This window comes from Galeopterus variegatus, unplaced genomic scaffold (genome assembly GCF_000696425.1).
Source record: "Galeopterus variegatus unplaced genomic scaffold, G_variegatus-3.0.2 Scaffold46, whole genome shotgun sequence".
Classification (NCBI taxonomy): domain Eukaryota; kingdom Metazoa; phylum Chordata; class Mammalia; order Dermoptera; family Cynocephalidae; genus Galeopterus; species Galeopterus variegatus.
Genome location: NW_007726157.1, coordinates 826,149 through 854,134, shown reverse-complemented (window position 1 = coordinate 854,134; position 27,986 = coordinate 826,149). Strand labels below are relative to the sequence as shown.

General features: G+C 36.9%; 1 protein-coding gene across 1 annotated transcript in view; it reads left to right on the top strand.

Annotated features, from left to right (window-relative positions):
• The window catches only part of CDK6 (cyclin-dependent kinase 6), a 222,771-nt gene that overhangs the window by 30,979 nt on the left and 163,806 nt on the right, over nt 1-27,986 (top strand). The window contains exon 3 of the mRNA XM_008572294.1: nt 25,179-25,314. Within this exon, the coding sequence (XP_008570516.1) occupies nt 25,179-25,314 (136 nt within the window). The remainder of the gene's footprint in view (nt 1-25,178; nt 25,315-27,986) is intronic.

Below are 27,986 nucleotides of genomic sequence, written 5' to 3'. Positions count from 1 at the left end.
GTGTGTTTAACCTGAGTGAGCTCTGTGTTATATCTTTTCCTGCAGTGCCTGTGGTTATCTAATGTGCATGTCTTCTTTCCTCAACTTGAGGGAAAGCTCTTCGTAAACAACCCAGGACTTTTACCTTTCTTTGGTTGTTCACATACTGCTAACCATACTGCAGGTACTTAATAAATGCTTGTTGTTTGGTTGATTATAGGAGATATTCTATTTCTTTAAAAATTACCTTGAAATAATATGCACAAATACAATAACAATTACAGTATACAAGAACACTTGAAAAGATTAATTACTGCCAGTCATCTTAACATTGGGATTACATAGGAAGGGTATGTTTTAAAAATTTTTTAAAAAGAACATACTCAGAGTGAACCCTCTCCTCCCTCTATAGTAGTACTTCTCAATTGAGAGCAGTTCTTCCCCCAGGGGACATTTGGCAACATCTGCAGATATTTTTGGTTGTCACAAATGGAGGGATTCTACTGGGATCTAGTGAGTAAAGGACAGGGAGGCTGCTAAACATTCTACAATGCACAGGACAGTACCCCACAACAGAGAGTTATCTGGCATCAGATGTGAATCATGCCAAGGTTGAGAAACACTAATATATAGCATTGTGTGATCACCACCAAAATATATTTTGCCACCTAAAAGAATAAGAACATGCAAAAAGTAATGCATTTTTATATAGAGGAAAATGATCTTACATTATACATTCCTAAACAGTGGGAACTGCAACTATGTACATAAACTGAGGTAGTCCAACAGTTAAAAAGATGTGTTATAACTGTGTAATAAATGGGCACTTTATGTCTTTGGCCTAGCCTTTGGGAGGAGAGGACATTAAGTACAGAGAACTCTCAACACTGAGTGTATATAGCCCTCAATTTTAGAAAATGACAGGCATTTGCTAACCAGAAGGTTGTACTGGAATATTAGGTCAATTTTTTTAATAAATTCCTCCAAAAGGATTGATAGAATATTGAAATATAAATTCTTCTATTTTTCCAAATATTTTGAAAGCTTCCTTGAAGAATACTTGATAATTTTTAAGGTATAAGAATAATATGCTTTCTCTTCTGGAATTAATTTTGGGAGGTACTTCTGCTGCATTCAGTGGCAGAGTAGTATAGTGGAGAGAGCAGTTCACGGAGGGATCCCGGCCAGTTCACCTTCACCATTTCCTGCCTCAGTTCCCTCATTTCAAAAAAAAGACTGAGGCTTGATGACCTCTAGCTTTAAAGTTCCAGGTTCCTGTCATTTTAGTCTCAAATAGTGAAAGAAAGAGATTATTTATGAAAAAAACTATGAAGGCAATAATTATTCCAGCTTTTCTTAGAAACTTCAGAAATATCCCCTTCTATGAAGGCTTAATGCCACCATTTAAGAAAGAAAGGAATTCCTGTTGTAAGTAAACGTTGTCCCTCACCCCCAAACAGAATAAAAAGAATCAAATGAAATTTATAGCTGATTCAAAATGTCATTGTTAGCTAATTTTGAAAATTCTGTCCATTTTCTTTTATGTGTTTAAGTATAAAGAAAATATTTAATGGTACTAATAATACTGATTTTTTTTCACACAAATTCATGGTAAGCTAGATGCTTCCAGATCTGAGAAATTTTCTGTCTGTAAAGGTGAAACACATTTGGTAGCTGTATTAAGGTTTTTAATTCACGATTTAGTAATTTGTTAGGCTTTCCTGATTGCTGGATAGAAAATTAAATGGAGCCTTGATAATTTTCTCCTTTTTCCATTCCCCAAAATGGCAGTTCATATATTCACAAGAGTGGGGATATATCCCAAGAAATGAAGCTTGCTTCTGTTATGTCTCTATTCTGAAGAGAGCGGAAGGTTGGTTCTGGTATATTCCAGTTTCCCCAGGTCTTTTCTAGAATTTAGGTAACAGGTTTGCCTGAATCGAAGATGTTTTAGGAAAGGTCCAGAGATGCTAAGGGTGTCCAGCTACGGATCTCATTCCCAGAATTAATGTTGCTACAGAGAATAACGGTATGCAGCATGAGACACATTCATAAAATAGCACCTTAAGTGACTTTTCCTTTAGCAGAGGTTGATTGAGCACCTCCTGAATGCAAGGCACCTACTGTAGGCACTATGCACAGTGGGGAATCAGATGTGTGTTGCTCATCCCTGCTTTCAGTGAGCTTATAACCTAGTGGGAGGAGAGAGCACGGGGACCTATGCAAACTACTACAATACAAAGAATAAAGTAATAAGGTCCATTCAGAGGTACAGATATGATTCTAGGCCAGTTCAGAAGAAGAAATTATATTTAACTTGCAGGAGCAGGAAAGTTAGGCTCCACAGAAGAGGTGAATGATGTGGGAAAAAAGTCACACAAGGGGAGATGAATGACATAATGCGTGACCGACGAGCGTGGAGTGTTGAGTTGACCCAAGTGTGAAGGGAAAAGGAGGAGTGGAGCTATGCCCAAGTGAAGGGGTCAGAATAACATCAGAGTAAATCAGCTTGAAATAGATGGAAGCTAGAGACAGGCAGACTAGAAGATGGATCATTTCCTGGAGAGAGAAAAAAAAAATGGTGGTCAAAATTAGGGTAGCGCCCTTGAAATGAGAGGAAAGGTTGAATATGAGTGCTGGAACTGGCCAGTCTGTATTGCTGGTCAGATGCTTGGGTGACAGAACTGTACAGTCAATTCTTAAGACTGAGTGAGAGGATGGTGGCACAACAGTTAGAAATAGGATTCACAGGAGAAGGAGCAGGTTTGATGGGATAATGGTGAATTCAGATTAGAACATGTTGAGTTCTATGTGCTTTCGGAAAATAGCCAAGACAGAGTTATACTCAAAATACAGGAAGCTGAGAGCTCCAGAGAGAGATCTTTTTGAGCCCCACATTTGGAAAATCACTATTTTAAATAATTTGTCCCACAATCAAGAGCAACCTACAAATGCCCCAGTGTGGATACTGAGCACATAACTAGGCTCAGTCACGAGCTAAGTGACTTTTTCACACACACAAGCTTTCACAGTGCAGGTGGTTCAAATCGTGCCTCAGACACATTGCTGTCTGTCATAGATCTTCAGGGTCACTTGCGAATAGGAACCCACATGTTAAATAAACGAATGAGCAAGAACTCCCATATTTTGAGAGTGGAAAAAGGACTGAATGTAGATCCTTGATACTATCTCCATGTAGCATTGAAGGAGAAAAGAGGGGGCAGAGAGAAAGGCAGAGACAAGAGCAGTAGAGGGAGAAATAGAAGAAAACTCTTAGGAAAGCCATAGGAAGGGAGAGTTTCAAGGGAGAAAGGAGGCATATTTTTCATGTATCTCAAAGGCTGCCAAGAGGGTGAAGAGACTGAAGACTGCATTTAGTAGTGGGAAGGTATTGGTATCCATTTGAGAGGTAGATTTTGCTGGACGAGAGAGAGGAGAAACTAGTTAACAGATAACTAAAGAGTGAGAAGGTGTAGACTGCCTCTAATAAATTGGGGGAAAGGGATAGGTTTGGTAGAATGACAATCAGGTTGAGATAAGAGTGGTTTAACATTTTTGTTGTTGTTACTATGTGAAGGAAATAAGAATATGCTATAGGTCTATAAGAAGGAGCCATTAGGGGAGATACTGAGGGGGAATGGAATGGTAGGGAGTAAAAACTGATGAAAGGAGGATTTAACACAGGGTGAAGGGCACAGTTCAGGGGAAGGGGGTTTCATCTTGGAGAGGAGGATATTTTTCTATGAATCATGAGGGATGGAAGATCCATAGAAGAGGCAATTGGCTTTGATTTTCTATTGCAAGAAAAGGCCATTTGCAGGGAGGGGGAAGGAATTAGGATCCCTAAGTAAAGGCTAAAAAGAAATGTTTGGAATTAGGCAGAGAAGGTAAGAGGAGGAAGAGCAAGATGTTAAAGACAAGGAAGTGGAAGAATTAACTCTCCTAAGAGGGACTTGAACACATAGAACATGTGAAGAATCTAAAGTAGCAACATCCCTGGAGTCCCTTGGCCACAGAGAGACTCTCCCTCATTTATCAATAAATGCATTAAGGGAAGCTCCACACTTAAAACAACAGCAACAACAAAAAAAAAACCCATCTAATAAACAAAATAGAACGAAAATTCTTAAGAATAAGGGATAAGCATCATCATTGTGATCTCACAACACATCTTTAATTGAACATGTAACATGTCCCAAGCCCTAGTTTGCCTGTGATAAGTGGTTTCATTCTCAGCTACCCTACTATATAGATGAGTTTACCTTAAAGTAAGTAGTTTCCTTGTCATGTGTTCTTTGTTTATTGTTTAGAATCTATAAATGAGTATAAATATACATACATTTGCCCAGAGTGTATTAATTCACCAATATGTACCTATTTAAAACTTATTACGGTGACATATTTTATAAAAATAACTCTTTCATGTAGCCAATCTATAAAAATTATTGTGCTTAACCTGGGCTTAGGGCAAGCCTTCCCTAAAACACAGTTACTATTGTTGAATTCCTTTCTCATCAAAATGTTAACTTATAGCTGAAATGTAAAAGAAGAGATTTGATCAGCATTTTGACATTTGATATTTTAAAGTAATTTTATTTGATCATCGAGCTATGGATTATTAAAGATCATTCTACTGTAAACGGTTTTTTTTTCATTATCTTTCTTTGAACTAGAGACAAGCTGTATGCCATTTGCCCAGAAGAAAATAAATATATTATGTGCTAAAACATACGAAGATTTTGGCACTGTGGTTTCTCTGCTTTTTATTAATGAATGCTTTTATTTAATCTTACATCAGATGACTAGAACAAATTTGAATTTTGAATAGCTAAAGCTAGGAACAATATTCTTTGTAACACTATTGATAAAATTCACTTGAAAAGTCAAGTCATCATTCAGGATGAGTCATTTCAGTCTTATTCCCACCCCAGCTCTCTTGAGAACGGAAGTAGACTCTTCAGATATAGTGGCTTCCCAGGACAGTGATTCCATAACTTCCAGAAGGGACAGTTTTGCTCACTGGAATACCTCCAGTGTTAGCACACTGAATGTGTCCAGGAACTTATTGTTGCCTGATTGATTCTCAGTGGAGGGTGAGGTGGTATTTGACAAGGCCCTACAGGGGATTTTGATATGATCTGGTCCTTACCCTCCAGCATTTCCCATCCCATGAGGCAATTCGTAACCAACACAATTCAATACTAGTCTAAGAATTAGCCTTTTTGAAAGTGCTCATCTGTGTAGACCAAAGAGATGATCTCTTTAGAAGTTCTTCTAACAAACCTGGATAAATATGTCCTGAGGTGTTGTCTTTATTCTTACAGTTTAAAAGTGGCAGGAGTTAAAAGTCAAAATGCAGAAACATTCTGTTACGGTGTGAAGACAAGTTATGTCTGAAGGTCACAGTAACCACTGTTTCCTTTTCAGTGGGTAGTCAGCGTGATGGCTGGCTGCCCATACATAAGGAACCAATTCTGTGGTATAGTTGCCATGTTCCAGGATCCTCCTGGTATGAAAGGCTGGGAGCCCAATTTTATTAGTATAACTAGAGGGATTGAGAGTCCATCAATGCCAGACTCATGCCAACCTCACAAGAAACTGAACCAAAATGTTAATGTACTGTTTCCCAGTCAAGGTGTGTTTCTGTAATGTACTTGGATCTGCCAACCAAGGCATTATCTTACTTGCATGCTCATCTGTGGGAAAGCCAGCCTGTAGTGAGATGGTTGCACTGCAAGTGCAGAATCCGTGAAGGGAGGTAGCTGATGATCTCAGTGTCTGATGGCCTTAAGCTCTGGTGTCTGATGCATCCATTTTAAGTGTAGGAAAGTAAGTTTGTCACACAAACTCCCTCACCTATGACAGGGCTGAGCCACACTGCCAAATTGTATCTTTCCAGAATTTTCTTTTATATGTAAAAGTGCAATTCAGTTGATTACATTGTGCTCTGTTAGTTGCCATTACAACCTAATCCATTAGATACGGGGTGGTTGCAGTCTCTGGGGCCTTTTCTGCTGGTAGCTCATCTCATCACCTACATTTTGATTTTCCCTACTTCAGTCTTAGACTTTGTCCTTCAGTTTGATTCAGGGGCTACCATGTTATCTGTCCCATGTCCTGCTAATAAATGCTTTTATGTCTGTTTGTTGAAATAATTTCCCTGACTAAAAACTAACCTGTTAGAGATAACTTTTTGGCACATCATTTGATAGTGGTATTTGAAAAAGTTTAACTAGCATAAGTGGAGTATTTTAGAGTTCCCTATTATTTTATTTACCTCTATAGTTAAACAAGTACTAAAATATAAATTGTACACATTGAGGTCTTAGAATTTTTATAGATCATTTTCTTTAGAATATCTAAAAATAATATATGTATATAGTTAAGGAGGAAATGTCCTACTCTTAGCAACTTAGTTTTCCTTTGAGAAATTGCTATTTTAATTCTGAAAGGGAAATATCTTGTACATGTGAGAAACAGAAAAGTCGGAAACAGTGTAATGTTTACAATAAATAAGCAATATTTATGCATTTAGCAATTTGTAAAATACAATTTTCTCTCAAATTATTCTATGAGAATGAATAATAATACTAAAAAGAGACTGTAAACCAAAGAGACTGTAAACTGTTTAATTATCATTTTAATATCTAGAAACAAGTGAGTAAAACTTATAATCTCAGAGCTACTTGTTATCTGCTCATTTGTCTGTCAGGAAGATACGTAACCAGTTTTGCTTTTTGGTTTTACTTCTAACAAAGAAATACAAGCCGAGAGGGTAGTGATTAAACATCCACATGTCCATAGCTTTTAATAAGTTATATAAATGTTTTTATTCCTAGGTTTATATTTTTCAAAAACCTATTGTTCATTACAAAAAAAAATGAAATATTCTAAGCAAAATTCTTTTTTTTCCCCCTACAGTGGGATTTCTTTTAAAAATTAATTTCAACTGCAGGCGATGTTACCTTTCTTTTCTATTTTATAGCAGTGCTCTGTGTTTACAGTTTTCCATCTTAGGTCCAGGATGTATTCTGCAGGGAGTGACCTTATGCTGAAATAACTCCTGTATGTAAGACAAGAGGGTGGGTTTAGTAGAGTGTCATCCTATTAACAGCTAAGAAACATTAGTAATTGACATTAGCAGAGATGTACTTATTAGACTAATCTTAGATATAATCTTTATACATACTAATTCCAAATGCATAATATAAAATATATATATATATAATTCTGACATAAGAAAAACTGGTTAATTAAAAAAAAGAAAAAAACTGGTTAAATTAAAATATGTGGATATTTGTACTTAGAGAATTAGACAAAATCTTTGAAGGACATGTAAACATAGATGGGCTTATTGGTGTATCAAGATTCAGACTTGGGGGCCGAGCCCGTGGCGCACTCGGGAGAGTGCGGCGCTGGAAGCGCAGCAGCACTCCCGCCGCGGGTTCGGATCCTATATAGGGATGACCGGTGCGCTCACAGCGCTCACTGGCTGAGCACGGTGCGGCCGGTCTCAAAAAGGACAAAAAAAAAAAAAAAAAGATTCAGACTTGGAAGAAACTGTGATTGAATGTTCTTCTGTTGTTTTGATAGTGCCCTAAATCCATATTGGGGCAGGGCTTATCTAGGTTATGATTTAGGGTATTGAAGTTCTTTCTGTCAGGAAGCTTTCTTTCTATAGTTCCTTGGAAATTTCTCAGAATGTTGGAAGAGTGAAACATGTTGTCATTCTAAAAACTTTTATGACCTAGTTTTGGTCTGAAGTATACTTTTGTACTGGCAAGATACATAGGGGATTTAGGCTTTACCCTGACAGCTAAATGAACTCAAATGTATACCGAATGTAAATTGCTTTGAAGGCTGTGGATCACACGTTAATAGATTCTGGACCTTGTTTTTCCTTTCATGAGCCAGACATTCCTTGGATTTAAAAGTAGGTTTAAATTAAAGAGTAGCAAATTGCTTCCCTCTTTGGAAATAAGCAAATCGCCCTTCTGATAATAAAATATTTCTTTAACATGTCGAGACAGTTGCTGAGGAAAGAAAGCATGAGGGGGAAAATGGGATAACTTATTCAGAGACTTGCTCTTTAGAAAATGGAATATGTTTAATAAAAGGACAATTGCCTTATACCATGTGACTTGAAAATAATGAGACAAAGAAAAAAATGAAAAATGCCATAATAGAACTTATGTGACCAAATAAATCCTGTCCCATGGGAGGCGGTCCAGTTTTTCTAGCTTTACTCTAATTGAGCAAAACATTTTCAGACTCTTGGAATTGTCTTCAAAAGAAACCAAAAAATCAACATCTTTACTTTATTATCACACCTCTTTTTGTACCTAAAAGAATATTACTCAGGCTGATCCCTGACTTAATTTATCAGATTTGGCTCAGGCTGTTTCCAAAAATACAGTGCTCTCTCTTATAGGACAATTGAATATTTTTACTGTATTTATTTATTCATTCAATAATCATGGCTGAGCACCTCCAGTGAGTCAGTTATGTTGTGGCCACACAGAAGAGTCCTGACTCTGGGAGTGGAAGTGAGACAAGTAAGGATCATGGAGACTGTTCACCTAGAGTAGAATCTTGGAGGATGAGTAGGAGGTCACCAGATGAACAGAGAAAAACAGCAAGTGTCAAGGCACAGCACAAAAATCACACACATTCTAGGAGCTGCAAGTATCTCAGGGTGGATAGACTCCAGTTAACAGGTGAGTATGGAGGGGCAAATAGGGGCAAGATCATGAAAGTCCTGGTAAGCCAGTGGATAAAGTATGCAGTGGTTAAAAGTGAGGGTTCTCCTACCTGATTATCTGAACTCAAATCCGGACTCCTCCACTTACCAGCTTTAGGATGCTGGGCAATTTGCTAATCTTCTATGCCTCAATTCCTTTCATCTGTAGAAGAGAGACCATGGTACCTATATTGTAGGGTTAAGAAGTTTAAATACATAAATAGAGATGAAGTTCTTAGCATTGTGCATGGCACACAGTAAGTAGTCAGTAAACATTATCTATTTCTATTGCCACTTTGTCCCTTTTTACTTTTTTACTGCTACTTTGTACTTTTTGAAGAATTGAGTACACTTTTTTGTATCACGTATCATTGACCACTTCTTTCTTCTTGAAACTCTCTTCCCTTGATTTTTTTTTAAATAGCTTTATTGAGACATAATTGACATGCCATACAATTCATCCATTTAAAGCAGGCGATACACTGTTTTTAGTATATTTACAGGGTTGTGCAGCCATTGTCACAATCTAATTTTGGAACCTTTTTCCCCCTCCTAAAATTAACCCCATACCCATTAGCAGTCACTCCCTATTTTATCTAGCACCCCCTTCACCCCCACCGTTTGCCGTAAGCAACCACTAATCTATTTTCTATTTCTATAGATTTGCCTATTCTGGCCATTCCATATAAATGAATGAACATTTTTAATTGTGATGAATCCAGTTTATCTGTTCTTTCTTCTGTTGCTTGTACTTTCGGTACTAAAACATTGCTTAAATCAAGGTCACAAAAATTTACTCCTGTGTTTATCTAAGAGTTTTGCAGTTTTAGCTCTTATGTTTAGCTTTGCGATTCACTTTGAGTTAATATTTTGTGTATGTTGTGAGGCTGGGGATCCAACTTCATTTTTTTGCATGTGATATCCACTTATCCTAGCACCATTTGTTGAAAAACTATTCTTTCCCTGGTGAGTGGTTTTGGCCTTGTTGAAAATCAACTTAGCATAAACATGAGGGTTAATTTCTGCACTCTCATTTCCATTCCATTGATCAATATGGCTGTCTTTTTGCCAGAACCACACCATCTTAAGTACTATAGTTGTATAGTAAGTTTTGAAATTGAGAAGTATGAGTCCTCCAAATTTGTTTTTCTTTTTCAAGATTTTTACTATTCTGAGTTCTTTGTATTTTCCTATGAATTTTAGAGTCAGCTTGTCAATTTCTACTAAAAAGCCTTCTTGGATTTTGATATGGATCACATTGAAGCAATAGGTCAGTGAGCTCCTGCTCTGTTACTGTATTGGTCTTTCTTTGCTGCTCCTATTTCTCTAACCAGTCTGTCTATATTTCATATCTGGGCTTTTGCAGACATCTCCTACTTGTTTTCCTCACCTCCAGTTTTATTGCCCTACAATCCAACTTCCATTCTGCAGCCAGAATGATATTTCCAAGTGGCAAATCTGGCCATAGCATTGCCCACCATAGAGTGCTTCAGTTATTTCCCAGTGCTGTAAGATAATTTCCAGACTTCTTAGTCTGGATTACCTCATAACTTCACTTCAGCATACTTTTCCAGCTCTTCCCTTGCCATTTTCCAAGATAACTTTCCAAGTCATGCCAAACCATCCGCCATTCCCAAATGTGAGTTTTCCTGCGTACCTACATACCTTTGAACACGCTGTTCCTTCTGCCAAGACCATGCCAAACTTCCTTTGTTTATCTGGCAAATTTCAGACCGTCCTTGATACTCAGCTCCCCGGCCACTTCCCCTGTAGGCACAGATGAACACCTGTTCTTCAGGGCCTCCAACAGCTCTTGAACTTTTTTTACAACCCTTTATATATATGGGATAGATGTCCTGTAGGGCTGGAGAGTTAGCAAGGGCAAGGACCATGTATTCTGCCTTCAATCATCTTACCACCAAACTGACTCCTCCTACATCTCTGTCTCAGGACTTCCCAGTGTTGGTCTGAGGCCCACTACCAATTTTCTATCATCTGTGATGCAATTAGAAAAATAAGAGGCCTGTGGTAAATTTTTCAGAAAGCTAAATCTATTCACATTTGGGGTGTTAAAATGTGCTTTCTTTATAAGATGATGTTGATAGTAGATGGAAGGCTATATTTATGTCTTTAGTTGGCAACTTTCTGTTGGAGCTCTAAAGTTGTTGGAAAGTTTATAGGTCCCTAAAAACCAAAGGTCTGGGAACACTGCTATATCTCATGGGTGGCACCAAGTCCCCAATGTCAAAAGCCTGTGAGTCACTCTTGGCTTCTCCTCTTTCCCCATCCCTCCACCCCCGGCACATTCAGATACTTAACAAGTCCTGCCAATTCAACCTCCTAAATATTTCTGGAATCTGTACACTCTCCATCCTTGCTGCCAATTCCTTAGGACAGGCCTTCTTTATTTTCCCTGCACCACTGCAGCAACAGTCTCCTTACTTGTCTTCTTGCCACTCTTCCCCTCTTATCCATGCCATCACAATACCTATTTGAAAATCAAAAAGTAGATACCCATTTCCATAGGATAAAAGTTCCTTATGGCATACAAGACTTCTCTCTATTGGGACTTCTTTCTGTCCTCTTGCTCTCACTTTCTCTTGGTTTCAAATGCCCTTTCTTTGCCTCTTGTTTGGGTAACTTCTGATACTTTAAGACAATTCAATTGTCATTTCCTCTACAAACCTTTTCCTACATTTCTGGGTTGGGTGCCCCTCCTTAGCACTCTTAAAATACCATATGTGTATATATGTACATGCATATGGTACACACACACACACACACACACACCCTTGACACTTACAGAATAGTTGATATTCGTCTTTTTTGTGTCTGCCTTCCCCACTAGACTCTGAACTTAAGAAAATTTATTTTATCCTCTGATCTTTCTATCCCTAGTACCCGATGCAATGCTTAGAGAATAACATATATTTAGTAAATGTTTGTTGGTTAAATACATTTGTTCAGTGTTGGGATCAGATGTACACTGTAGAAGATTCACTGACCAGAGGAGTGAGTACAAGGAGACTCCACGAGGCAGGGAAACCGGATAAAGGCCCTCAGTAGAAGACTAACCAAGAGTGATGAATATTGGAACTTAGGAAGTAGCAAAATTTAGGTGGTACAATTGATGGTTGCTTGGACATGTGGAAATGGAAGAATCTAGGATTACTTGAAGGTTTCATGGCTTAGATTCACTAAGGGGGATGAGCTCTGACCTAGACACTTTGAAATTGAGATGTTCAGAATATTAGTTAAAATTGTCCAAGAGATAACTGGATGTGGAGTTTGGAGAGAGAACTGTTTTGGAGACCAAATTGGATATTAGCCAACATTTAGGTACTCTTTGAAGCCATGATCATAAAGGAGATAATTATCATTTGCTGTTGGTTATATAGTGGTGGTGCATTGGGTGAGAAGAGAATAAGACCATGAGGCTCTGTGTATTGAAGGTGCAGATCAAGGAGGGGAGCGAGGCCTGTGAAGGTTTCTAGTTTGAATCTTGGTTCTGTGTCTTATCTTTGCTCTATGACCCTTACCAAATTATTCTCTGAATCTTAGCTTCTTTATCTGTAAGTTGAGAATAATAGTATATACTTTATAGGGATATTGAAAAGATTCAATGAGTTTGCATATATAAAGTCCCTGGTACAGCCCTGGGAATCTTAAGTGATAAACTAGAGAAGATATTCAGGAAAATACTCCTCAGGATATGAAGACAAAATGAAGAATTCTTGGTGGTTACTCCAGGGATTACAATTAACATCTTAATCTTATAACAATCTAGTTTGAGTTAATACTAACTTAGCTTTAATAGTATATAAAAACTTTTTTTATACAGCTCTTGTTTCCCCTTTATGCTGTTATTGCCACAAATTATATCTTTATACATTGTGTGGCCATTAACATAGGTTTATAATTATTGTTATATGCATTTGTCTTTGAAATCATATAGAAAAAAATTAACAAATCAAAATACAGTAATAGTGGCTTTAATATTTACCTATGTAGTTAATTACCTTTGCCTATGTTCTATATTTCTTCATACGACTTCAAATTACTGTGTAGTGTCCTTTTCCTTTCATTTCAGCCTGAGCAACTCCCTGTAGCATTTCTTCTAGGGTAAGTCTACTGGCAGTGAGTTCCCTCAGCTTTTGTTTATCTGTGAATGCCTTCATTTTTGAAGGATAGTTTTAATGGATATAGGATTCTTGGTTAACAGCTTTTTTCTTCCAGCACTTTAATATTGTCATCCCACTGCCTTCCCTGGATTCCGATGAGAAGTTTGCTGTTAATCTTATTGAGGATCACTTGTTGTGATGAGTTGCTTGTCTCTTGCTGCTTTCAAGATTCTCTCTTTGTCTTTGGATTTCAACTTTTGATTCTAATGTGTCTCATTGTGGATCTTTTAGCCTCATCTGCATGTACCGACTAAGCAATCAAATAAATGATCATAATAATGGGGCTGAATTAAATAATTGTATAGTGTAGTGCCCCTTTCTCTGCAAGGGATGCATTCCAAAACCCTCAGTGGATGCCTGAAACTGCAGGTAGTACAGAATCCTGTATATACTGTGTTCTTTCCTGTATATACATACCTATGATAAACTTTAATTTATTAATTAGGCACAGTAAGAGGTTAATAATAATAAGTAATAATAAAGTAGAATAATTATAACAATATACTGCAATAAAAGTTATATAGATGTGGTCTCTCTCTCTCTCAAAATATCTTATCATACTGTACTCACCCATTTTTGGACTACAGTTGACCATGGGTAACTGAAACCACAGAAAGCAAAATTGTGGATGGGGGGGACTTCTGTATTTAATGATAACAGTAACGACCATGAATCATCTACCAGCAGGACATAATCAATATATTGTGCTTTCAAAGTCAAGAAAATGTTCAATGCATACTACCAAAAATTCGTTTAAAAACTTTAATTTTTAAAAATATTTTGAGGGCTTAAGATGGGTAAGAATCAGGTATCCAAAATATTCACTTATGTGAAACACCCAGTTGCATAATAGTTTTCCAGTATGATGAGGTGTTCCTGTTTGCAAAAGAAAAAGTCTGGCTTGGAGGAGATACAGTTACAGCTACTTTTGCAAATTGTTATCTCCCTTAGTTTTTAATTGCAGTTAACACCATGAAATAGTTACCTTACTATCTGAAACAAAGATCAAACTCTAAAATTGACTTATTAGAGATAAGCAAATCATAATTTAATTTTTACAAGTTTCTGCACCTAAATAAAACAACTCAGTTTCAGATCCTTAAATTTAGCAGTTGGTAGATACCAGTTCTTTTAACTTTTCCAACTGTTCTATTTTCTAATCTTTAATATAGTTTTCCATTGGTATTCTTAAAGTATATTTATAGAATTGTCCTCAGTTCTTAACACAATAATTTCTGGAAATTTTGCTGGAATAGATCTAATTTTAAAATGTTAGATCTAATTAACATGCTAGATGTTAATTTTTATGAGGACGCTTTTTTTTTTTTTAACCATGCTTTAATTATTTTGGTTGCTTGTACCTTGTTCTATTAGAAAGGGCATTATTAGTCATGAGACCTAGGTGTCTTATTCCTTCATTTATCCTTGCCATTCTGCTCTTTCATGGACTGTGTTTCTTCATTTGTAGATCAACTGTGTAAAACTAGGTAATCTCTAAAGCTCCCCCTACTTATAAGATTCCATAATTCTATCATGCAGGATTTTGGGGGCCTTGTATAATGAACATCAGAGTTATTTGAAGACATTGTGAGCTGTTGTTTCTTTTTTATTCCATGGTAACTCTGTTACTTGTGACCTTTTAGCCAGGTATCAGAAAAATAATTTCATTTTTCCCATATCCTTTTTTAAAGAGTCATTCCATATTGGGGGAGAATTGAAAAATTATATTGTATGCCTTCAATGAGGCAGTAATGTATGCATATTATTTTTTTCTCCTAAAACAAAATTAAGAATTTACATTGTTTACATATTTAATTTTAAAAACTACCTTTTCAGGATTGATGATTAGGATTTTCTCATTAATTCAGAGGAGCAGATTGAAGAAAAAGTACATGAGTGGTAGGAGAAAGAAAAACTGAATGAGAAAAGAAGCTTTTATAGTTCTTGTTTTTAAAATATCAATTTTTTTCTTTTAAAAATTAATGGGTTCTCAGTGCAGGAAGTTCAGATAAGCAAATAGCTGAAAACAACAATTCCATAGTCTTATTACCCAGAGATAATCACTTGTAACATCTTGATTTATCTGTCTACATATATGGAATCGTACTGTACATACTCTTTCAAGCCTGCATTTCCTTTTAATAATACATTATTAATGCCTTTCCATGTTCACTAAATATGGATCTGTATCATTTTAGGAGCCACGTAGTATGTGTATATACACATACATATACAAATGAGTATGTTGCCAGATAACTCTCCAGAAAGATTTTTACCAATCTTTACTCCCAAATGATAAGGCCTCATTTTCACAAACCTTCAAAAATGCTGTGTAGTTTCATCCTTAAAAACAATTTTTAACCCAGTTTGAATTGCTTCTGTCATCACTGATGTTTATATTTCTTTAAGTTACTTAAAGTTACTACTAAGGTTTCACATTTTCTCGTATGTGTATGATCATTTGTGTTTCCTTAAAAGGAATTATCTTCAGTGGTTGTTTTATTACATAAGAACCTAATCATAAGTACCTGAGTGAATTAGTGCTGGGATAAATTTACTCACCTAGTAAGGATGTGACTCTGAAAGATTTTTGGCTTATGGTGTAGGTAAAGCATGGTTGGTTTTCTTCTAAGACCCAGCAGACAGTCTTCATCACAGACGGCTGCCTAGTTTTGGCTGCTTAGTCATTTTTCCTCAAGAGAGGCCCAAAGCTGGAGAACAGGGCTTTTACAGGTCAGAAATGGAGAGAGAACTAAATGTTGAAAGTTGTCCAGAATGTTCTGCATTCAGTCTGACTCAAGCCAGAGCTGTTTACTTTGCTTTTAAAAATATCACTTAACTCATATATTTCTGAGATCAGAATATCTTTTTCAAGCTATGTTAGGTGAATCGAAGTGTCATTTCTCTAACTAGTGGAGGAAAGAACATAACAGAGTTTAGGAGATAACAGTCTTCACCAGCTTTTTATATTTTTCCTGTGAATTTTCTGAACATTTATTTTTTTCAGTCCAGCATATATTTATTGGGATCTCCAAACATACCAAAGACATTTGGGGGTTGGTATTCCCACAGTGCCTGTCAGCAGTGAGTCTCGTTTACCACACTGGCCCCTGCCTTACTGCAGCCCCAAATGATGTGCTGCACGCAGAGAATGTGGCGTGGTTAGGAAATCAGATTCCGGAGCCAGGCAGCCTGCCTTCAAATCTCATCTTCACCACTTACTGTCCATGTGCCTTAGGCGAAGTACTAAACCTCTCTATTGCTGTTTCTTTCCTTTTTTTGTTTTTAAACAGCTTTATTGAGATATAATTTACATACCATAAAATTCACCTGTATTGAGTATACAGTTCAGTGATTTTTTAACATATTTACTGAGCTATGCAACCATCACCACGATCTAAATTTAGAACATGTTTTCATTGCCCTAAAAAGAAACCCAGTACCCATTAGCAGTCACTTCCCATTCCTCCACTGTCCCCTACCGCCTCCAGTAATCTACTTTCTGTCTCTGTGGATCTACCTATTCTGGACATTTCGTATAAATGGATCATGCAATGTATAACCTTTTATGACTGGCTTCTTTCACTTAGCATAATCTCTTCAAGGCTTATCCATGTCATAGCATGTGTCCACACTTCATTTTTTTAATTACCAAACAGTATCCCCTTGTACGGATACACCACACTTTGTTTTTCTGCTTATCAGTTATTGACTTTTTGGCTATTATGAATGATGCTGCAATGAAAATGTGCTTATGTATGTCTCTTTCTTTATCTCTGAAATGACTGCCATCTCAGAGAGTTGTTGTAAGGATTATTAGTCAAAATATGTCCTAGTTTGTAGATAGGAACCAAACTAATACATATTAACTAATAAATACAATATATTTGTGTTCAAGTCTCCATTTAACATCAGTTACAAAATTTGGCTTACTCAGATGCTATGATTTCCTAATGGCATCTCTAAGGATCCTCTCTTAACTTTGCTCCTGATTTTTCCCTAAGTCATAATTTTGAAAAATTTCATTTGTTTGGGCCGGCCTGGTGGCGCACTGCTACAGTGCGCCGCTTGGGAAGCGCGGCGGCGCTCCCGCCGAGGGTTCGGATCCCGCATACAGACCGGCCGCTCACTGGCTGAGCGAGGAGTGGGGGCAACACCGAGGGTTGCGATCCCGTTGCCGGTCCCGGTCCGGTACGGGCGCAACACTGAGGGTTGCGATCCGTTGCCGGTCACGAAAAAAAAAAAAAGACAAAAAAAAAAATTTTCATTTGTTTAATAAACACTTATTGAACACCTGCTGTGTATCAGATGCTGTTTTGGGAGCTACAGAGAATTAAAAGAAAAATAAGCAAAGTATCAAGAGGCACTTCCAGTGTAAAGCTGTCTCTGGCTTGCTAAACTATAATCTCTGACCTACCAGTAGAGCTTGGGACTTGGGCCTCCCCTCATCAAATACCTCAGGTTTTGTTGTCTCTTAACCCATTCACTCTTGTTAGGCCCTTATTTTGACCAACGTATCTATGTTTGTGAAGTGGCTGGTTGGAGTTAACAGTTGTATAAGGAAAAGGCTAAAAGTTCATGTCGAGGTAGAGAACTCAAGAGGTAGACAGGGTCAGTGTCCCCTTCCTGAGCTGTAGCTGGGGCTGGTGAATTGGGGGTTATTCTAATCTAGACCTAATATCCCTACTTTTCTCAAATGGCAGGTTTCTTCTTTTTGTAGAGTTGGCTTTATGTTCTTTTTGAACTTCCAAAACCATTTTGCACTGGAACTGGACTCAGCAAAAGTATCAGTTCATCATTGTTGAGCCACCTGTGTTTTCTTTGTCTTATCTGTGTGGAGATAAGGATCCACCTGGTGACTTAGAGTTCACTTATCAAATATTTTGTTCCACTGCCATTCTTTTCCCCACAAGATGACAAAGGTGTTTTTATGATTTTCCTTATTTGTTTTAGCTCTAAAGAAATATTTTCCTTTTTCCCATAATGGCATGTAGTTAGCATAACAGAGTGATGCTACAACCTCATTCTTCTCTGTGCCTTTCATTCAGATAAAATGCACTAACGGTTTGAAGAACTGTGTTTGATAACATAAGAGTGCCTCTAGTGCTTGCTGTAGGACTGTGGAGGAAGTTCAAGTTCAGTAATTTAATATCCATTTCAGGAGTTCATCTTAAATACGAGCAGAGCAGTATATAGGCATCCCATATACCCATTAAGCCATCCTAAATAGCATATTTGAGGCCTAGTTAGTTAGCACACCAGTTTTGTTGCTGACCATGTGGTAGGAGTATGTTTCCAAATACACAACTTTTACTGTTTGCTCTGTTTTCAGTATTTACTATAATGCAAATCATATCTTGTAAATTTGCCCAGTTTGGGGAATTCCCATTTCATCTGTAAAACATTTTTTGGTTAACTGGTACAGAAGACACTAACTCAGAGCCACAGTGCCAGGTATATGTAGATAAAGCTGAAACTAGATTAATACCGACTCTAAAGATGAACTGGAAGATGAAACTTTCTTAGGAACACTCTCTTCAACAATATTAGGATACAATAATTTAGTAAATAAAAGATGTTGACTTTGCATTCTCTTATCAGATTACATCAGCCTTAAACTTAGCAATATGAACACAAGGGGTTTTCCTACTTCAGAGTTATTGTCCATGTGACATTCCTCTGCATTTCCACTTTTCAGCAACAGCGCTCATGGGAAGGGGGCTGTTTAATTGAAGGTTTCAGGAAAACATGCCTCTGAGCATTGGATTCAACCTTTAAATTAATTGAACTCCATATCTTTGTATTATCTTTGCATATTTCTCCTTCCCTCCTCACTTCCTCTTACCCATCAACTCCTTTCCTGTTCTAAGTTCCATATTCTTGTTGACGATGAGCTTGTCTGTCTGTCTTCTTCCTTTCTATGCTTTTTCTCCATAAAAATTCTCTGTGGTCAGACGAGGAGGTGGCCACATGGCTCCTTGGGAGGGATAAATTAATCTACTCTGATGCTGTTAATTACTTTTGTGTCGTGGACATGTGAATTGAGGAACTATTTAAGGTAAATAATCTCCCAGCGAGTCAGAGAACTGCTACTGTCATTGAAAGAGGACACTACTGTTGCTTATGTGCTTGAGCTTAACTCATTTTGTCTGCTATATGAAACGTATTTGAGGTCAGATAGTGATGTTGCAAAGTCATTTAATCATTTTAAAGTATTTATAGATGTCTTAGGACAATTTTTTATTGCAAGTAATAAAAACCCAATTCAAACTGGGTAAGCAAAATAGTGACTTTACTGGCTCACATAACTAATGAATCCAGGGGGTAGGTCAGGCACCAGGTATGTAAACAGTCTCATCCCAGTCTCATGCCTATCATGTCTGTTTTCCGGCTCCCTTCTGTGTTGGCCACAGCCCATCATAGGTTCACTGAAGTGGTGTTAGTGATAGCCATCAGCAGCTGCAGGTTTATACTTGTCTGGTTTGGGGTTATCCTGGTATAAAGAGAACGTTACTCTCCCAGAAGTTCTAGCAAAATTCCTGAGACTGATTCGCATGATCCTGTACATCACTGAATCAATCAGTGTCACTCTGTCCAGGGTTAGTCACATGCCATTTCTGGACCCCCACCACCAAAACCATATTGCTTGAGTATACAGTGGGAGTGGTTCCTCAACAGAAAATATGGGTACGTTTTCCAAAAGAGGAAAACAGACCACCCATAGTTACTGTCATAGAATGTAGAATGAATTCACTTTGATGTGACCCATAATGTTGTGCACAGTGTTTATAGAATTTATTTGGTACTAATACATAGCCATATATCATTACTTGTATTTTTACATGTAAGTCTTCTCTCTGGCAACTAGGTGGTAAAGCTCTTAAAGACAATACCTGTCATATCATAGCACCTGCACATGATAGGTACTGGTAATGTTTATAGATGCTGCTGAAATAGCGATTTCCTTCTAGCACCATGCTCATTGTTGTTGGTGGCAGATACTTCTGAAGCTATACCATTCAGCATTTGTTGAGATTAAGTGTGTACAAGTCCATATTTAAGAAGCAAAAAGAGAACACCCTGGCCATTATCCAGTAGCTTAGGGCTCGTGAGATGTGTGAACATAATAAATTCAGTACATGGGCCGGCCCCATGGCTCACTTGGAGAGTGCGGCACTGATAGCGCCAAGGCGGCGGGTTCAGGTCCTATATAGGGATTGCCGGTGAGCTCACTGGCTGAGCATGATGCAGACCACACCACACTGAGGGTTGTGATCCCCTTACCGGTCAAACAAACAAACAAACAAACAAATAAATAAATAAATTCAGTACATACAAGCAATAGCCACAGAATGTGCTTCATGGAGTATAGAGGAGAAGATTAGATGTATAAATAAAATTCCCAATTCCAAATACTGGCTCTTGTTCAAATAAAATTTTGTTATGACCTTTAGGCAGCTATGACAGACATCTCTCAGCTCTTGAACTATTTGATATCTAAACATTCAAGAGTATTAAAAAAAAAAGTGATAGGAAAAAAATCCTCATAGAAGTTCCTGTGACAGGTCAAAATTTAATCACAACAAATAATACAGATTTCCCTCTTCTTATAACCACAATGAAAAAGCAGGGTTTGTGTTTACAAAACAGGTTGTTTGGAAGATCTCTGTAAATTGTAATCTTTGGAAATCGCAAACCTATTGAATATAATTCCATTCATTAGATGAAGACAACTTGTCTATGCAGTAGATCCAAAATAGCAAGTTAAATTAAGAACATGAACAGGAAGTGGTCATTAGGAATTACAATGGATAGGATGCAGAGTTAATTCATGGAGATATTTTCTTATGAGATAATTACATCACGAGGACAGCTGGAAAGCTGAGTGCCTGTGCTGGACCACAGTGCTTCTTCTCTGCCCTGCAGCTGGAGGGTCAGGACTTAGAGACAGAAAGAAAACTTACTTTATGAGATAGTTAGGGCTTGGCTGACTTAACTGTGAAATGATAATGACATATCTGCCTTTTCTAGATTGCATTTTGTACGGCTGAACCGTGGATTTGTAGCCTCAGAAAATGCTGAGAACCACTTTTCACTTCTACTTTTTGAACAGATATTTTATGGAGCACGTTAAGCTAAGCTCTAAAGGATAAATGTTGAATGCTAATTTTCTTTTCCTCTAAAAATTATCTGAGGTATTTTGTTCATATTCAACACTGTGATTACATTTTTCCTATAGTTCTGCACTCATGCAGTCATTGAAATAGTGTTTTTGTCATTTACTGAATATCTAGTTTAAAAAAGAGCTTTAGAAAGTCTTCAAATGTTAGTCAACACAAGGAATCATAGAGTTGAAGTTATTTTCCAGTGTTTATGTTCAAATATTCAGACCTGTCTGGCACTTTTGTTTTGCCAGGGTAGGGGTAATAGGCAGCCTACCCACATTCCTCATCAATTTATATAAATATCTCATAGATTGTTAACCTCCAGCCAAATACCAGGGATTTCACTTCTTGTTTAGCTCAGTTGCCTTATGTGAAACTTATTCGTTATATTAAAGCATCTATCCTCTCTTTATTGCCCACCAAAGTGACTATTATCTGATTTGGGGTAATTCCAGAGAGATTCATTGTAGATGAAAAGCATCATAAATATTAATTATAAAATTTCTAAGATTAATATTTACAACTGTTGATTCAAAATGTTTCCTATCAGGCTGGCCCTGTGGCTCACTCGGGAGAGTGTGGCACTGGTAGCGCTGAGGCCAAGGCCACGGGTTCAGATCCTATACAGGGATGGCCAGTGTGCTCACTTACTGGTCAAAAAAAAAAAAAATGTTTCCTATCCATTATGACTAATACAAGTGTTACTTTTTACTATAATAATATTTACCAAGCAATTAAGTCAGACAAAATTGTATATTTTAGTAAAGAGCAATATTTCCCCAAATGTCTTCCGTGGAGCACTGGGTCTATAGGATGTTGATGACTAACACTGGGGCCAAAAAGGGGAGTGTCCTACAGACACTCCTAGGATTTTTACTTCCGTTGACGCGACTGTGAATTTCTAAGGAGAATGTAATACACTCCACTTCCCGAATGAAATTAATAATGGCACCTTAAAGATATAAAGTTTTATCTCTTTGAACCTGGATGAGCCATTTCTACTTAAATAATACAGATTTCCTTTTTCTTATGACCACAATGGAAAAGCTGGGTTTGTGTTTACAAAGCATGTTGTTTGGAAGACCTTTGTAAATTGTAATCTTTGGAAATCTCAAACCTATTGGATATAATTCTCTTCATTAGATAAAGGCAACTTGTCTATGCAGTAGATCCAGAATAGCAAGTTAAATTAAGAATATGAACAGGAGCCACTTCTACCTTTGTACCCTAGGAGAATATGTAAGTATATATATTAAAATTCTTACAAGAATGTTCTGCTGTACACAAGTATCAAGTCTCTTGAAAAATCCACTTTTTAAAAATTGCGAATTAAATTGAGTACTTTTTTCCCAAGGTTTATCATTTTGAGTAAGTAGCTTGGCTTCAGGGAACTCGCCTTTATGTATCTCAAGCATCCTTTGAAAGTTAAGTGTGGAGTCCAGTTGCTGCAGGTGGCATCAATGAGTCCTAATATTTTGAAGAGAGTGATACAACTTTGAGGAAAGTGACACTGGCGGGTTAGTTGTTATTCTCGAATTGTGTCATAGAAAGAGTGCTTGAAGACAGCTTCAGTGAGATGAAGCAACATAGCATACTGCCAGGGCTGTTAGGTAACTAAAACAACGGTTTGGGGAGCAGATGACCTTTGGGTTCAGCAGTGTTTTAGAATCATTTCATTCTCCAGTTATGTCCCCATCAGAATTTTTTTTGGGGGGGGTGGGGAGAGAATTACTAAAATGTCTTATATATTTTACGAACTGTAAGCGCAATAAGAACTAGAATTAGTTAAAATCATTGTTGACTCTGGGCAATGGTAGACAATGTATTTTCTTCATAAAGGAAATGTATTCATTATAAAGGGAAACATTTTAAAAGTAATGTTTAAGAAGCACAACTGTAATGGACATAGTATGACCCTGTTTCTGCGTTAAGATTTGATTTTAGTACATGCCATTTTTTAGTTCATTGCTGTTTTATTTTATTATAAAAATAGAAATGACAGATAAGTATAGGAAAGCTTGGTCATTGTGGAGCTTCTTTTTCTCCTTCAAGTGGAAGTAAAAGTGAAGTTGTCCAGTTACATGGATTTAATAGACATAAGATGGCTCAAAGGAACCTATGGATATGGGAGTTACCTCAAATTACCAAGTCGAAAGAACTGTTTTGATGAACTTCCCAAGTTTTAAATCCTGTATGATAGCAATCATCTTTTACATAGTGTGGGACTTAAATCATTTATGGCACTGTCTTTAATAAATTTATTAATTAGGAGTTTTTAACTTTATCAATAATTTTCCAAAATAAGTCACATAGGGGAAAATATTAAGTTTAGAAGTAAAACTGAGAAGTCATAATATTTGGAAGTAGATAAATACTAGGAAAAACATCAGCTGATTTTATTTGATGTTAATGGAATTGTAGAAGTCACCCCAAACTGCCCACAATTAAAAAGTAGTTTGAATCTGGCTGTGAAATGTGTGTATTTATTGATGTTCTGTTGTTCACTCCATCAGATTTAACTTAATTACAGTGCTCTTTCATTTCTTTTAAAGTTTAGTTTAGTTTCACAGAGAAGTGCCAAATGTTGTGGGGCCCATATAGCCCAAAAACGTAGTAAGGTGGCATGGTGAACCAGCTAGGCATTAAAATTTTAACGGACGTAATATACAAACTGGATTGCGAGTCAGCTCTCTGTTTTAGGAATTAGGCTATATACACTTTTATAGTTAGTTTCTTCGAAGAGAATGTTTATCCAACTTTTTTAAAATGAAAGAAAATAATATGAACAGCAGTTTATTAGCTTTTTCTTAGTTTTTATGTTGTGTTGTTACAAGAAATTTACTTAAAGCTTGTTTATGGCTAGTTTGTTTAATTCGTCAAATATTTCATGAGAATCTCTTTTGCCAGATAGTGTGCTGTTGTTGAAACTAAAGGAAATTTTGTCCTTTGGCTTGAAAATTCTTTGGACTACTGTAGGCTTTTTTGTTTTTAAAACTTAAATTTTGAATTAGTTGTAAGATTTTATGGAAGAAACTGATTTGTCCATCCAAACTTAATTATAATGTTTGTTAATCTATTATTTAAGGGCAATATAGTTTACCAATGCAGTTTTTTTCCTCCAAAAAAAGAAATGTTAATGTGTTTACTGTAGAATGATTAAATTAAGCCGACTAACAAATCTATCCCCTCACATACTTAACATTTTTTGTGTGGTAAAAACATTTAAAATCTTCCCTTTTAGCAATCTTGAAATATACAATGCATTATTATTATAGTCATCATTCTGTACAGTAGATCTCTAATATATCAAAACATCACATTGTACCCCATATATATATACAATTATTATTTGTCAATTAAAAATACAATTTTTATAAAATCCTTTTAAAAATTTCACAGTGTTGATTAACATGGTATTTGGAATTTTAAAAATAATTAAGAATGTATGCACTTTCCAGGAAAATGATTTGTCCCACCAGGATGAGAAGGCTGTCTTCAAAATAAACTAAGTTTCTCCAGATACCATCATACTTATTTTCACAGGCATGGTTGTGACATCTTAAATTCCAGGAAAATCTTCATTGCAGAGTCCAGCATCTGCAAAGAATGCTCAGTCTGTCTCTAATAATTCTCAAGCTGTGAGCTAAGAACAAATGTTTTGCCTAGACTGCAAGTTTTTAAAACTGTCTCCATCAACAGGTTCTACCTCAGGTCTTAACTAAGGAAAATCTCCAAGCAGACTCTGTTCTTATGCTCCAGGCATGTTGCTTTCCCTTTGCTGCTAACTATGTGCTTCAAGTGCTCCTCTCCTGAACTTTCATATTGATATTAAAGTATCAGGCTGGCCATTTAGCTCAGTTGGTTAGAAGAGTGTGGTATTACAACACCCTAAGGCTTGAGAGTTCGGACTCCCTTACCGGCCAGCCGCCAAAACATAAAAAATAAAAAGTATCAGATTCTATTAGGTATCTTTGCATATGATCATAAGGAATGATCAGCACTGGCCTTTTTTTTTTTTCCTATTAAGTGTTGAAATTAAGGGATATGTGTAGGAAATACAGGTTACTTCTTTGTTTATTACCACCTACTTAATTCTTTTCTTTTTTCTTCTAGATTGTTTGATGTGTGCACCGTGTCACGAACAGACAGAGAAACCAAACTAACATTGGTATTTGAACATGTTGATCAAGACTTGACCACTTACTTGGATAAAGTTCCAGAGCCTGGAGTGCCTACTGAAACCATAAAGGTACCAAAAATTGTCTTTCTGCCTGCTCAGATGGTCTACTATTATAATCTATTAAGCAATAGTATTCTTTCCTTATGAAAATTGCCAGAATTACAGCTTTTGGAATTCCATATATAGTTAAAAATATCAACTAAGTAAAATATTCAAAGAATGGATATATTCTAATTCATCAACTAAGTGGATGTTCAAAAAATGGTTATATTCCAGTTCATTAATTTTAGAACAAAATGAAAAAAAATTATTTCTAATGCCTATTAAAATTATTTTAAAATACCCATTTGTACATTATTTGGCTCTAACTTCAGAAAGTATAGTGTATAAATATAGCTCAATCTTTTTCTGATGGTTCATGGTCTCTGAGGGACATAATTTGAAGCATGATTCTTTCTTTTTTTTTTTTTCCTTTTTGTCATTTTTTGTGACCGGTAACGGGATCGCAACCCTCGGTGTCACACCCGCACTGCGCTCAACCAGTGAGCGGACTGGTCTCTATATGGGATCCAAACCCTCGGCGGGAGTGCCGCCGCACTCCCAAGCGCCGCACTCTACCGAGTGCGCCACCAGGCCGGCCCGAAGCATGATTCTTTCATGAGCACATTTTATATTATAATTGTATACTGACTGCAGGGTATACCTGTGCTGTGTAAATCTGAAATACTGGTTGTTTGGCCCTCCTTTCTCCATTTTTTTCTCATTCATAAATGTTCATGGGAAACCTAAGTGCCAGGTACTGTGCCAAACTCTTGGGATTCAAAGATGATTAAGACATGCTTTCAGCCCTTAGAAGTCAGCAAGCTAGATGCAATGTATTGACTCAAAGTTCTTTCTTCCTTTAAGTCTAATGGGAAAAGTTGCTTATAAAGTTTTATTGGTCTTATTTGCATTTGCTTAACTGAACTTCCCAGTAGATCTTTTAGATCTGTGCACATCACATGCAGGTCTTCATGAAGACCTTCTTGTCTATGTGAATTAAGTGGCTTAACTAAACAGATTCTCTACCTTGTCATTCATTGTTTAGAAATGAATTATAGAATACAGCATCATTTTAGATAGGAGTTAATAGCTGAAAATAGTTTATCTTTCCAACAGTGTAAGTAATGTCTTTTAGTGATAGCTAGATGATATTCCCAAATACTGATACATTTAGAATTTGGCATATTAAATGATTTACTCCTTTGATTTTAGACATATATAGAGTGTATTTTTTCCCATCAGGCCCTCATAAAAGAATATGGTGCTCAGCAGTAGTCCCATTTCTTCCCAAGCAGTCTCAAGGACATTAAAGCTCTCTAAGTGTAGCTATTCCTAATGACTTTCTCTTGGCCCTCTTCTGTCTGGCATTCTATTCCAGTCCTCTGGCTTCAGATCTCTCTTTTACGAGTTTGTCAAAAACCTCACGTTCAGCATGTAGAGCAGGGCATAGGGTAGTCCCATTTCATATACTCTGTTTTCTGGCCAAATCGGACTAATCTCTGCTCTCTTAGTGTTGTCTGAGCGTTCCCACCTTGGTAGCATTTCTTCTTGTGCCATTTCTTTTGCTCCCCACCCCCACCATAACTGCCTGCCTGGATTTTTCAAGGACCACCGCTGATATCATTTGATCAAATCTTACAGCTGGATATAATCTCATTTGCCTTACAACACTTGTTCTGCATATCTTGACCTCTTTGTTATGTTTTCTATCTTTAATTGTGGTTATTTATGTATATATTCATTCATCCTTACACAATGATTTATACACATAGGTACCCAATATATAGGACACATTGTCAAGCTTTCTTCAGATATAATTATTTCAAAATTGTTTTAAAATGACTTCCGACAGCTTAAACATAAACTGTCAAAATAATCACTGTTTTCTCCTAATCATTTCTGAGTTCAAAGTTGTTTTGGTTGGGGGCATTGTTTTTTTAAACAGCGAGATGAGGTAACCATATATCTATACCATACATTGCCACCTACATAGATCTTTTGAGCTTTGCATTAAATTCTCTTAGGATATTAGAGGCTGCTGGGTGGTCTCTTTTGCAAAAGTATCTGTGCAGTTAAAATGATGGCTAAACCAGAGTGGTACGGTAGACTAAGGCTTGATCAGGCAGGAATAGAAGTGAAGTAGGATTGCAGGAGTAGGGAGGAGTCAGTTCTCAAGGGTGGAGGTGGAGAGGCACGGACAATAGGAAGAGGAACAGGCGGAAGGGTGGTCACCAAAGGGAGGTAAAGGGCAGGAGAGGAAACAGGGAGTGGCTGAGGCAAGATTGAGTGGTAGAGAGTGGGGTTAGGGGTTGTTGTTACTATAGACTTTTGAATGAGGTGACTTATTAAAAGTTAAAAGTTTTTCTGAGTGTTTCATCTATCTCCAGGGAAAGGGAATGTCATTTCATTCTGTGTTGAACAGGAGATTATCTGGGAGACTGTTAAATTTCTTCAGCCGCAAGGGTCAGCACCCCCACTAATCCTGTGGAAACCAGACTGCCTTATAGGGATGGAGGTGGGAGCAAGGGGCTCTGGTTACTTAAGGTTTATGGTTAGTGGTGTATTGATATTTTCATAGTAAAATAAAAACATAGTCAGTGTTAATGGTTAATTGAACATTTTTTGCTAACTTAAGGGCTAATCAGAAGACCCTTTTTATCATCATCCTTAATTTTTTTTAATTTTCTGAACTATCCTAT